Source organism: Lissotriton helveticus, chromosome 1_2 (genome assembly GCF_964261635.1).
Source record: "Lissotriton helveticus chromosome 1_2, aLisHel1.1, whole genome shotgun sequence".
NCBI classification, from domain to species: Eukaryota; Metazoa; Chordata; class Amphibia; order Caudata; family Salamandridae; genus Lissotriton; species Lissotriton helveticus.
The window spans coordinates 144,916,570-144,930,108 of NC_136058.1; the positions used below are offsets into that span (position 1 = coordinate 144,916,570).

Here is a 13,539-nt window from a genome sequence, read left to right on the forward strand (position 1 = left end):
GGAGGCCACATGGGAGAGGCGGAGATCAGAGGCCTCTGGTCTCCGGCGGAGACCCGGCTCCACATCAACCTGTTGGAGTTACGGGCGATTCGTCTAGTACTGAAGGCATTCCTCCCCTCTGTCCGGGGGAGTGTAGTGCCGGTGTTCACGGACAACACCACCGCCATGTGGTACTGCAACAAACAGGGCGGGGTGGAGTCGTGGACCCTTTGCCAGGAGGCTCTGCGCCTCTGGCAATGGCTGGAACGCCAGGGCGTGACCCTCGTGGCTCAACACCTGGCGGGTTCTCTGAACGCCAGGGCGGACGAGCTCAGCCGTCGGTGCATGATGGATCACGAATGGCGTCTGAACTCGGACGTGGCGCAAGGCCTCTTTCAGCAATGGGGAGAGCCTTGGTTAGATCTATTGGCCACCGAAGAGAACGCGCAATGTCATCTGTTCTGCGCGTTGGAATTTCCAAGGCGGCACTCGCTCGGAGACGCTTTTCGTCGCGAGTGGAGTTGCGGTCTGTTGTACGCCTTTCCGCCTATACCACTTCTGCCCAGAGTGCTGAAGAAGATCAAGCGCGACCGGGCCCAAGTCATCCTTATGGCTACGGACTGGGCGAGAAGGTACTGGTATACAGAGCTACTCAGTATGTCAGTCGATCCCCCGGTTCGTCTGCCTCTTCAGGAGGACCTTCTGTCGCAGCAGCAAGGGACGGTCCTCCACCCGAACCTGTCCAGTCTCCACCTCCATGCTTGGAGATTGAGCAGCGACAGTTGAGGCCATTTGACTTGCCTCCTGAAGTCTGTAACGTCATTCTGGCAGCCAGGCGTCCCTCCACAAAGTCGGTATACGCCTGCAGGTGGAACAGATTTGTGGCATGGTGCACAGCAAAGGTTGTGGATCCTCTTGCTGCCCCTCTTTCTGAGGTTCTTCTCTTCCTTCTTTCTCTTGCCCAGCAGGGCTCTGCTCTGGGCACTATCAAGGGCTACCTTTCTGCCCTTTCAGCCTTTCTCAGGCTACCTGATCAGCCTTCTTTGTTCAAGTCCCCTATTGTGAATAGATTTCTTAAGGGCATCACACACGTTTCCTCCTGTTCCGTTTGTGATGCCTTGAACCTGGTTCTTACATTTCTGATGTGCGCTCCCTTTGAGGCAGTTCACAACTGTCCTCTTCGCCTTCTAACTTTGAAGACTGCTTTCCTGGTTGCCATCACCTCTACCAGGAGAGTGAGTGAGCTCCAGGCCCTTTCTTGTACTCCACCTTTCCTTTCTGTCCATCCGGACAAAGTGGTGCTACGTACCAAACCTTCTTTCCTGCCCAAGGTTGTCACGGCCTTCCACATCGGGCAGTCTATCACCTTGCCAACCTTCTTTCCGCCACCGCATCCCTCTAAAGAGGAAGAGCGGCTCCACCGTCTGGACCCAAAACATGTGCTCTCATTTTATTTGGATCGCACACGCCAGTTCCGGTTGGATGACCAACTCTTTGTTGGTTACGTGGGCGCTAAGATGGGGAAAGCGGTACACAAGAGGACCATCTCCCGGTGGATCATCTTGTGTATCCAGGCATGCTACTCCTTGGCTAGGAAGGAGCCCCCTGCTGGATTGCGGGCTCATTCTACCCGAGCCACGGCGACTACCACTGCTCTGGGCAGGGGTGTGCCCTTACAAGACATCTGTCAGGCAGCTACGTGGGCATCGCTGCACACGTTTGCAAGACACTACTGCCTGGACAGCCAAGTCCGGAGGGATGGCTTCTTTGGCCGTTCCGTCCTCCAGGACTTTCTGGTGTGATTATTGGTTCGCAGACCCACCACCTGGGTTGGTATTGCTGGGATATCTATTCTAAGGTAAGGAATCAAATACTAACGTGTCTCTTTCAGATGCACATGTTACTACTTGTGTAACGATATATCTGTAAGAGACATTAGTTAGTATTAAATTCCTTACCGACCCACCCATTCTCCCCGTTGTGCGAACCAATATCTAGGGTTAGGGTAACCCCCTTTCATGGCCATAGTTTCAATGGCACCAGTGTTGGTTTTTAACATGGCTCTGCGTTTCTGGCACGGAAAAGCTGTGTCTAAGAACTGACGTCAGCACGCGGAGGCGGCGTCTAAGTACTCCGATGACGTCATCACGGCGTCGACGACGGACGCGGAGCCGCAGACGACGCCTACCGACGCGCAAGGGTACTGCTATGCAGAAGTTTCCGGATCCAGTCTGACGCCTGGGGAGATTCTAAGGTAAGGAATCTAATACTAACTAATGTCTCTTACAGATATATCGTTACACAAGTAGTAACTAAAATGGACACATATACTCCTATCAGTCACTCCTATGGCAGGCCTTATCGATCCTGAAGGCAGAGTGCTTGGAATTATGTGAGATGGTGCTCTGGCATGAGCTGAGCCCGTCTGCAGCTTGCGGAACCAAGTCCTAATAGCTGTTCCATGATAACGCTATACCATATACTCTAAGGTGCATTATCGACCTCGCGGTTAAATGCTAACTCTGGTATAACATTATCAAAACATGTCGAGTAAGGTGTCATACGAATTGGAATACTACCCCTTTGCCAGTTCTGGCGACGGGGGTAGCATTCCACCCTTCTAGAGGGACACCACATGTATGTAACTGTGAACCCCGGTTAAAGTTAACTCGAGCCTTGGCATCACAAAATGGATGCTGCCACCACAGACACAAGTCTGACCTCCTGCTGCTGGGAGTCCTTCCAGCGAGGGAAGCTTGGACAAAGGGTTTCCTGCCTTGGGAGGTGCTAGCACCACCCCAGACAGGATTTGGTGTATTGGGTAGGACAGGCCTGAAAGGAATGAGACATGCCTGGGGCACACAAGGTGCCCTGTGCATACACCGGTTCAAACCAGTTGCTGGGGCATCCCTGCCCCAGCTCTGGCGCGGAAACCGGACAAAGGATAGGAGGTGTAACCACCCCCCTTCCTGGTCCCACCCAGGGGAAGGACCTAGTCAGTAGTGCATCCCCCTTTAGGAGAATAAAGGTAGGAGCTGGTCCCATTCTAAATTAGATTATCCTGAACAACTTTACAAGAAGAAACTCTGGACTTCGACGTTCTGCTCCACAGAAGACTGAAGAATCTCCCTTGTGGGCAAGGAGTGTCCACCCTGAAACTGCAGGCACCATCAAGCGTCCAGCAGCTTCACTTTGTTGTCTTCCCTTGAGGATCCAGACTTCAGAGCCCGACGAGACCCGGATTCCCAGACCTCTCCGACCTCAACCTACATCTGCAGCACAGCTGGGATCCGTGGGTGCGACGAGACACGTGGGACCGGCCATCTTGAAAGAACCTGCACTTCGCTTTCAGCACGACTCCCAAGGTAAACTCGACCAAGTGCTTTGGGGATTGAGAAGCCCCAGCCCCGAGCAGCCCCTGCACCGAAGATCAGCCCTCCAGCTTCTACGAGATCTGCATGGGGCCCTTCTGCTTGTTTGCTGCTCGACGCGTTGTCTCGTCACTTGCCGGCTGGCTAGTGACCTCCTAGACGACGACCTTTGAAACTTACACTGCTGGTCTGGTTGCTCCAGACTGGCCCTTGCTCCCTTCCAAAAGAGGAGCACCCCGGACTCTCCTAGTCGGCACCAGACGCTTTTTCCACTCACCGCGTGGGTTGCCTTTGCCAAGGCCTGTTGACGCCGATTCCAGATCCAACACCGCCGACAGCGAGAGCCTGCGTGGGACAGCTCGTGCCTCCATCCTGGTCGTCGAAGACACCTCCTGGTCCACGTGGCTGCAGAGTCAAGAGTCCACTCTTCACCTGATGGCGACGACGACATCTGGTTCCTTCCTGGTTCCACTCCAGTCACTGGCTAGTGACTTTGAACATTGTCCCCTCTGCTTTCAGGTCCTCTCCTTCACCTATCCACCCTTGGATCGCACCGGACATCTTCCTCCTGGTCGCCTGCAGCATCTTTTCTTTCAGGCTCCATTGACTTCAACTCAGAAACCCGACACGACTTCGCACCTATGCACCTGCAGCCCGTGGGTGAGGTAACGAGAGCATTTTGGTGCTCAAGGGTAGCTTGACTCTCCTAGTGTCCAGATTCACAGTCGTTTTAGTCCTAACTAGTCAGGATTGTCCGTACTCCCCTTTTTCCTGAACTGTACTGTCCATAGACGTTGTTACGCATCCCGCGTGTGAGTTCACACCCGCGTCCCGTGGGCCTCCTATTACTTACCTAAGGTTAGGATAGCATAGTCCCAGCGGTCCTGCAGCCTCTGGACAGCTCCATTTCTTCTATCGACTTTCACATTCCATTTACTTAGTATATGGTTTGCCGTGCCCCTAGGGCACCATTGTAATTTTGTGCAACTTATCGTATTTTTCCTAAGAGATTGTCATGTGCTTAGCCCTCAGACCTCATAAAGAGTTCAGAGGTGTTTGTTATTAATAAATATATTGTTTATTTTCATAACAACCTGTGTGGTGTCCTTTCATCTGGTATTCAAGGGGTTATATTGTGGTAAAACAGCTGGCTTCACATGCCAAAAGAGTTTAGCCTAAGACTGCTTTGTCCATGCTACCATTAGGATAGCTGGTCTATAAGGTTGACTTACAACCAATCACCATAAGGGTTGTTTGGACTGATACAAGATGATCACTAGAACTAGTGAACATCATATATCAGGCCAACTTCTCACATAGCCACCTCACAGGGCAAGTATCCTCTGATTTGGAAGGCGGCAATGGTTAGGCCACTTTTAAAAAAGCCCTCATTAGGCCCGTCAAATTTAAAAAAAATACGTCCCTCTTGAACTTTCACCTGAGTGCTTACCTGAGAGATCATCAGATTTTGGATGGCTCTCAACATGGATTCAGAAGTTCTCAGAGCATGGAGACTGCCCTCACTGCGGTTTTTGATAACATACAAGTTCAGGTGGATGCTGGTCATACCACCCTCCTGATCTTACTCGATCTTACCGCAGCATTTGATACCCTGTCTCCCCTGAGATTGGTGGAGCGTCTCAAGGAGATAGGTGTTGGAGGTTTGGCCTTGGATCTACTCGCCTCTTTTTTGGGTGAGCGGTCTCAAAGAGTTAAACTGGGAAGTTTTTATTCGGATTCTACCCCCCTTGTATTCGGAGTGCTTCAGGGCTCTTCCCTGAGCCCCACTTTATTCAATATCTATGTGGCCCAGCTTGCAAGGGTGGTGAAACCGTTTGGGCTGGAAGTGTTGTCCTATGCAGAAGACACCTAAATAATGGTGGCAATCACGCAAAATGTCAGGGACTCCGCACAGAACTTTAAAAACTGCATGTAAGCAGTCTCGTCATGGATAGTACAAAACTATCTCAAATTGAATGGCGAGAAGACGGAGGTCCTGATTTTTTGGGATAGGACCGACATTTGGTCTAGGGAGCGGTGGCCTGATTCCTTAGGCACCTGTCCTACTCCTGTTTCCCATGGTAAAAATTTGGGAGTGGCGGTGGATGATACTCTATCCATGAATTTGCAGGTCTCCAGGACAGTGGCCACCTGTTTTGGGCTCATCCGGATTATAAGAAACATTTCTCAGTTCCTTTCATTTGATGCACGTAAAATTCATTCATTCATTCAGGTTCTCTGAATGCCAGGGTGGGCGAACTCAGCCGCCGTTGCTTGATGGATCACGAATGGCGTCTGAACTCGGACGTGGCGCAAGGTCTCTTTCTGCATTGGGGAGAGCCTTGGTTAGATCTATTTGCCACCAAATAGAACGTGCAATGTAATCAGTTCTGCGCGTTGGAATTTACAAGGCGGCACTCGCTCGGTGACGCTTTTCTTCGCGAGTGGAGCTGCAGTCTATTGTACGCCTTTTCCGCCTATACCACTTCTGCCCAGAGTGCTGAAGAAGATTTGGCGCGACCGGGCCCAAGTCATTCTTGTGGCTCCGGATTGGGCACGAAGATACTGGTATCCAAAGCTACTCAGCATGGCGATCAATCCCCCGACCCGACTGCCTCTTCGGGAGGATCGTCTGTCGTAGCAGTAGGCGACGGTCCTCCACCTGAACCTGCCCAGCCTCCACCTCCATGCGTGGAGATTGAGCGGCGACAGTTGACAGCTTTCGATCTTCCTCCCGAAGTCTATGTTGTCATTCTGGCAGCCAGGCGTCCCTCCACAAAAACGATATACACTTGCAGGTGGAACAAGTTTGTGGCATGGTACACAGCGTTATCTGCAAGAGTACAAACCAACAACGGTCTGAAGCAGGGCTGTGTTTTAGCCCCCCTACTATTCAATCTTTACACAGCCGACATGGGGGGAGCCCTGAAAGAGGCAAGTCTAGTTTCACCTAAAGTGGGAACGGTAAGACTTACAATTCTTCAGTACGCAGATGACACTGTAGTGATGGATCACACAAGGGTGGGCCTCCAAAGAGCACTAAAAGAGCTAGGGAAGTACAACAAGGAAAATCATTTAACAGTCAACCAGAGTAAAACAAAGATAATGGTATTCGGCAGACATCCTCACAAAAAACAAGCGCGCTGGACCTTGGGTGATCTTCAAATTGGCACTACCACTGCTTACAACTATCTTGGGGTTTGGCTGCATGAGAGGGCAACATCGGCAACTCAAGCAAAACATCTAACAGCCAAAACCAAGAGTGTACTCTTATCAATGAGATGCCTCAGCCAACGCTTAACCAGCCCCACAGCGGAACCCATGCTGAAGGTCCTAAAGGCTAAACTAATCCCGGCCATTAATTACGGGCATCTGGCATTCCCAGGAGACCTCGACAAACTCATATCAGCAGCGCAGGTCAAAGCACACAAAATCGTGCTGCAAACACCTGGGTATGCAAGGAACATCAGGTTACGGCTGGAACTAGGGCTCAGCAGACCAGAACTGGCACTTCAGGGGGATCTAATCAAGTACTACATCAGGTGCCTGAAAGCACCCCAAGACTCTCTCAAACGTCATCTGGTAACAATCTTTAGAGAAAAGGATTCCCCCTGGCACATCAAGCTGGGCATAGCAATAGAGACCCTTAACATTGAACCACAAAGCCTGCTCCTAACAGAGATCCCGCACAAGACCTGGTCAAACATCATGAGACGGCAGGTCCGCTCAATTTCGTTCGAACTGGATCTAAACGCTCTTCGCCAGAACATCCTTACCAAGGCACTGAATGAATCTTATATCATGGGGAAAGCCCAACCATATCTAAATGAAGCACTAGGGGCCCAGGCCCGTAGGAAAATTCTTTTTATGAGACTAGTGGCCTTAAGAACAGCGGACCTCAAAACTGAATGGGCACGCGCAGTTGGTGCTTCCTCTTGTCTTTGCAATTACCAAAAGGAATCTTGGCTCCACTTACTATGTTGCTGCCCCAAACTAATTAATGAGCGACAAAGGATGCTTCGCCCCATCTTTAGAAACCTTGGAATTAGAACATGCAGGGAGGCATCAGATTGGTGCTTCTCGGAAACAACAACCCACTCCATCGCCAGAGCAGCAAAATGTATCCATCACATCAGACTGGCCCTTGGTGCAAGTGCTTTACCATAAGCACGCACAACACAAAGGCAGAAACAGGCAAACGATGTGCTTCAGCAACAATCCAAGGTCACGGAGGAGCCAGCCCGATTGATTTTCTGCCGAAGCAAATTCAAGTTCCAAGAGCTGACGGCAATAAGGGACCTGGCAACACAGGACCGGACTGCCAGAAATAGGGCTTGAAAGACGCAGTTCAGCGGGGGTGGGGGGCTGCAGGGGAGGGTGAAATATGGGGGGGGGTGGAATCAAACTTTTAGCTTTTTATTTTTTTTATTGCTTTACTTTTTTGTATTTTATTTTATTGTTACTGTAATGATTTTAAATAATCGAACGGTCAACAATAAAAACTCAAAAGACTTAAAAAACTTAGGTCTGTGGATCCCCTTTCTGCCCCTCTTTCCGAAGTCCTTCTGTTCCTTTTAGTGCCCAGAGCAGAGCCCTGCTGGGCCAATCAAAGGTCATCTTTCGGCCATCTCTGCCTTTCTACGGCTTCCAGATCAGCCCTCTCTTTTTAAGTCCCCGGTAGTTAACCGTTTTCTGAATGGCATTACTCACACATTCCCTCCCATGACATTTATCATGCCTCAATGGGACTTAAACCTCGTCTTGACATATCTGATGTGCGCTCCCTTCGAGCCCCTTCATAACTGTCCTTTGTGGCTACTTACTATCAAGACGGCTTTCCTGATAGCTATCACCTCTGCCTGAAGAGTGAGTGAGCTCCAGGCCCTTTCTTCCAAACCTCCTTTCCTTTCTGTCCCTCCATACAAGGTGGTTTTAAGGACCCATCCTTCTTTCTTTCTAAAGGTTGTCACGCCCTTCCACATCGGGCAGACCATCACTTTGCCCACTTTCTTTCCGCCTCCGCATCCTTCCAAAGAGGAAGAGAGGCTCCATCGTCTGGACCCAAAACGCGTGCTCCTTTTACCTGAGCCGCACACATCAGTTCCGGGTGGATGACCAGCTCTTTGTTGGCTACGTGGGCGCCAAAAAAGGTTGGGGCGTGCACAAATGGACCATCTCTCGGTGGGTCATCCTCTGCATCAAGACCTGTTACTCATTGGCTAAGAAAGAGCCTCCTGTGGGACTGCATGCCCATTCCACCAGGGCAACTGCAGCAACTACTGCCTTGGGACACGGCGTTTCCCTTGCAGGACATTTATCAGACAGCTACGTGGGCCTCGCTGCACACGTTTACCAAGCATTACTGCCTTGACAGTCAAGTCCGGAGAGACGGCTTTTTGGCTGTTCTGTTCTCTGTGACTTTCCGGTGTAATCTTATTTGCAGACCCTCCTCCAGGGTTAATATTGCTGGGGTATCTATTCTAAGGTGAAGAATCTATCACTAACATATCTCTTTCAGATGCACTAGTTATTACTTGTGTAACGATATATCTGTAAGAAACATTAGTTAGTGATAGATTCCTCACCGCCCCACCCATCCTCTCCATTCTGCGAACTGATTACTAGGGTTAAGGACATCCTTTTCAGAGCCCTAGTTTTATGGCACCAGTGGTCAGTTCCTTGCATGGCTCTGCGTTCCTGGCACGGAAAGTCGTGTACAGAACTGACGTCAGCTTGCATGGGTGGCGCCTAAGTAGTCACTGTGTCATCTCGGCACATACGACGCCCGCGGAGCCGCAAGACGCCACCTACTGACGCGCAGGGGTACTGCTAGCAAAACTTTCCGGATCCAGTCTGACGCCTGGGGATATTCTAAGGTAAGGAATCTATCTCCTACTAATGTCTCTTACAGATATATCATTACACAAGTAGTAACTTGTGCTTCAAGCTGTGGAATTTCTCATTATTCATACATAGCAAGACAGAAAGCGCAGTCAGCACACTGATGGTTGGCCCAAGCTCATATGCACATAAGCCTGTAGTTAAAAATGCTCTGCTTCCCTTGACAGATGCAGATAACTCCTACTGAGTGTAGCACAGACACACACACACACCCCCGCTTATATTCACATGAGCCTGTATTTAAAGATGTTCTGCTTCCCTTGACAGATGCAGATAGCTCCTACCTTGTGTAGCACAAAGATAGAAACAGTTTTCTACACGCACACAGTTTGTCATGTTTCAAAGGGGAACTGAAGGCAATATTTATTACATAAAGGGCAAGATAAAATAAATTGCTGCAAGTGATGCAAAATGGTTGAACAAATGTTCACAGCGGTGACTCTCCCTATCTGCTTTCTCAGCTAGATCTACCCTCGGTAACTGAGCTAGGTTCACCACCTGGGCCGCCAATAGAATCTGGCCACTTGGTACAAACTGGTTTCTGGCCCTCAGGTTAATCAGCCTGTTTGCATGAGACATAAGTTGGCACCTGATGATCCTCATTTTCTGACAAGGCACCCTTCGCCTGAAAGTTTGGCAGTACAGGCGTCAGCTACGAAAGTCACCTTTAACCCCTTCAGCGCGGCGCAAATTTTCGCGTTGTGCTGAAGGTTCTAATGAGCCTATGGGCTCATGACGGAACGGTTCCGTCATGAGCACAGCTCAACCGACGCTCATGACGGAACCGTTCCGTCATGAGCATGGAAGGGGTTAATGACTTTCCAGTCAATTCTTCGGCTAGAAAATCAAAGCATATTAATGTCTTTGGAAGGAGACTGTTCTCGTAAGCCAGTTTGGTTTGGCCTTAAGATCCTTAGATGTGGCATGTCTTTTGGCAGGTAACCCAAAGCTTATGAACATTGTCAGAGAAGGCTTGCTGGCTGTCCCCGAAGAATAAGAGGCCTCACTGATGCATTGTTGGGAGACCACAGCCTATGTGACAGAGCCATTGACACTGGTGTTCTGGTGCCTGGGCAGTTTAAAGACGGTTAGTTGAGCCACGGCAGCTCCATCATCGGTACATGAAGTTACAAATTTTTTCCAGGGGGTCCGCCTGCATGCAGTGTCAGCCTTAAGAACTTGTGCAGCAGCAGGCCCACTGTTTCAGTGCAGATTTCGTGCCTGCAGTCAAGGCCATTTGCACCAGCATAGGCAGCTCTCATCTATCTCTTCCTTAGCTGCTGCAGCAGCTACCAGGCCCAGATTACTTGCCAATACATGGCCATATTCAGCCAGTAGGAGGCAGGATACAACAATTCTTCCTCATTGGAGAACCATCAATTTGGAGAGATAGGTCTTAGAAATAACTGAAGCGGTACACCCCCTTACTCCCTACCTTTTCATTTCCTCCCTGCGCTTTTTCTCCATTTCAAAGCGACTGTCCATGAACCATTCTACATTCTTGCTGCAGGAAGTCAACCTTCTGCTCTTCAAGGGGTCCTGCAGAGTGTGTGCCCTTATGAATTCAAGGGTGGTCTGGGAACATGAAGTGTAGTTGTAAATTGCTGAACACCAAAAGAAGACCTAAAATGTCAGCATCTCCTCGAACTCTAGGGCGCTGACCCGTTCCTAATCTTGAGGCCGTTCCTACGACAGTGCCTCATCATGGTCCAAGGGTGCCAGTAAGCGGAAGAGGCAGTACAAGAAGGCCAAGCAAGATTTCTCCCAGTCTGGCAACTCTAATCCGAAGAAGACGTAAGGACATCAGGGTGCCCATCGGTGTCGTTTATAGGCCCCTAAAAAGGAACCGATTCCGCAGCTGATTCTGATGCATGCCGAATTTCCTGGGCCATCTGAACCACTGCAACCGTTTGAGGCCTTTAGAGAGGCCATGCTGTGTATTTTCAGCACCCTTTTGGATCGCTCCGGTGCACCTTTGGGCACAAAGATCTGCTGAGGCTTCCAGTAGGATTACCACCTGCATTGTTGCCCCTGGTGCCATCTATGTCTCCTGAAGCCATCTCAGCTTCCAATCCAACACCAGAGTGACTTTCAATCTGCCACCAAAAGTCACGCTAGTCCCCTTCACTTTTATGCTGACCCTGACATAGCCCAAGGATGACCCTGGCCTAATAGCTCTTACTGATTCTGACACAAATTTCTCTCGGCTCCGGTGCCAGTGCACTCCAATTTTGACAGAACCATGCCTTTGCCTGTGAGCCGCATCCCAGTGCTTCAACAGCTTTTCAGTTCAGACTCAGATCAGAGACAATCAGCCTTTGGAGAAGACAATGGAGATGAAGGGGATTATTTTCCCCCACACTATGATGATGCCAATTTATCCATGAACTTGTAGGAGGCCAGTGGTCTGGACGCTTCCGAGGACAGTGAATTGTGTTCCTCCATTGGGTTATCAACAGAAGAGTTCCTCTTTTACCAAGATAATGAGACGGGCATTAGATTTTGTTTTTAAATTAAAATATTTAATTGAATTTTCAAATGACACAAACTTGTCAAACTAAAATGAGCTGAGCAGCTACAGCAAGTTTGCACATTTTCTCCCTTATGTCTGCCATATATTTCACTGATGTTGGGAGAAAATGGGTGAAGCACGCCTGGTTTGTATCATGTTGGTCATCTCGTTGGCTGTGCCCTGTAGGGCCACCATCTTGTCTCCATAGCAAAGTGTTTTTCAAATGATTCGTTATGAACAATAAAAGTATCTCAGTAACATTTGCTTTTCTTTTTTAATTCTACCTATAATTTGAATAAATGGGATTGGATATGACACAATCAAGAAATATATCCCTATACTGTAAGTTGTCCGTCAGTGTGAAACTCACTGTTCATGCATAGTTTGTTACTTTAAAAAAAATATTGTTAGGTGTTTTAGGTTAGAGTAAATAATATAACTCTGCATCACCATACACTGTGTTAACATGACATAAATGCGTCATAACTATTTTTCAAGAAAATCTTACTGCTGATTTAACGCACATGTAGCCTTTACTGTTTTGTCACTTTCTAATTATTTTTATTCATGTTCTTTACAATCTTATAGCGTTGATGCACCATAGTAATCACGTGGACAGCAGTCGGTGCTATCAATCTGTTAAGTTTCTTGTCACGCTAGCCCAGAAGTAAGTACCAGTAACAAAATTGGCAAACTGTAATTAATTAATGCTTATGGTTGTTGTGTACTGTTATACACAGTATTCTGATGGCTACTTGGTATCGCAGATTCTTCGCCTTTAGACTATCCTAGACGCCAGACTGGATCTTGAAATTTCTCGCAGTAGTGACTTGTGTGTGCAGACAGGTGGTGCCATGTGGCTTTGCTTCAATCTATTAGCATCCACCCTTGAAGTGATGCATAGGGCCCAGATATAAACACCACCCCTGTGTGATGAGGTCCATTCCTTTCTTTCTGTGCCCTTCGACATGTGTCTGGAACTATGCTCCCAACTTTGTCAGTTCTCCAGTGAGCTACGTATGAAGTCTCCTCCAAACACAACAGGATTCAAGCTGTGCTACTTCTGAAGGAAGTAGATGTCTATGACAGACCTACATGACGTGTGCTTTTCGTTACTGGGCTCCAGTCATAGCGCTGTTGTGTGAGAAAAGTGCCCATATGCCCCAGAAGGCGATTAGAGACCGTAAGCGGAACTCTACTTCAATGAGCCATAAGAGGTTGCAGCGAAACATTAGTATTGCTCCCACTCCAACGTGAGGGCCGCTTCCTGTTATGGATGTGGTTCCGCGTGAAGCTTTGTGCTTGCTTAAAGTATTCAGGTAAATTGAAGTCGAAAATGTACCATAAGCTTAATAAAGATAAGTGGGACTCAACCCCAAGTTGCTATTCTATATATGAAGAGAAGTCACAAGGTTGACACACAAAGGGCTCTTTGCCTCCAACATCTTCAGGAACCTATCTGGTGCCACAGTGGGCCTGGCACACACTGAATTCCACAGTCCATCATCGATTCTGCAGAAAATTTAAGTTTTCAAGAAAGCCATGCTCCATATCCTTCAGATGCAGCCTTTTAGCCCCACTGAGCCACTAAGGCCTACAGTCAGAGTCCAGAAGGATGGTCCTCTGCAGGTTTACCCTCTGGAGGCCGTATTCCAGGCCCATACGGAGCCAGGTCTCTGCTTCCACTCTAGCATCAACCCACTCTAGGGCCTTCAATACCTGCATTGTTGCTGGATCCAGATACTGATCCCTGACCCAATGTCAGCCCACACTAGA

General features: G+C 48.9%; 1 protein-coding gene across 4 annotated transcripts in view; it reads left to right on the forward strand.

Annotated features, from left to right (window-relative positions):
- The window catches only part of USP24 (ubiquitin specific peptidase 24), a 2,099,319-nt gene that overhangs the window by 1,962,291 nt on the left and 123,489 nt on the right, over positions 1-13,539 (forward strand). For all 4 annotated transcript variants that reach the window (XM_078670143.1, XM_078670156.1, XM_078670149.1 and 1 more), the window contains exon 63: positions 12,352-12,430. In XM_078670143.1, the coding sequence (XP_078526269.1) occupies positions 12,352-12,430 (79 nt within the window). The remainder of the gene's footprint in view (positions 1-12,351; positions 12,431-13,539) is intronic.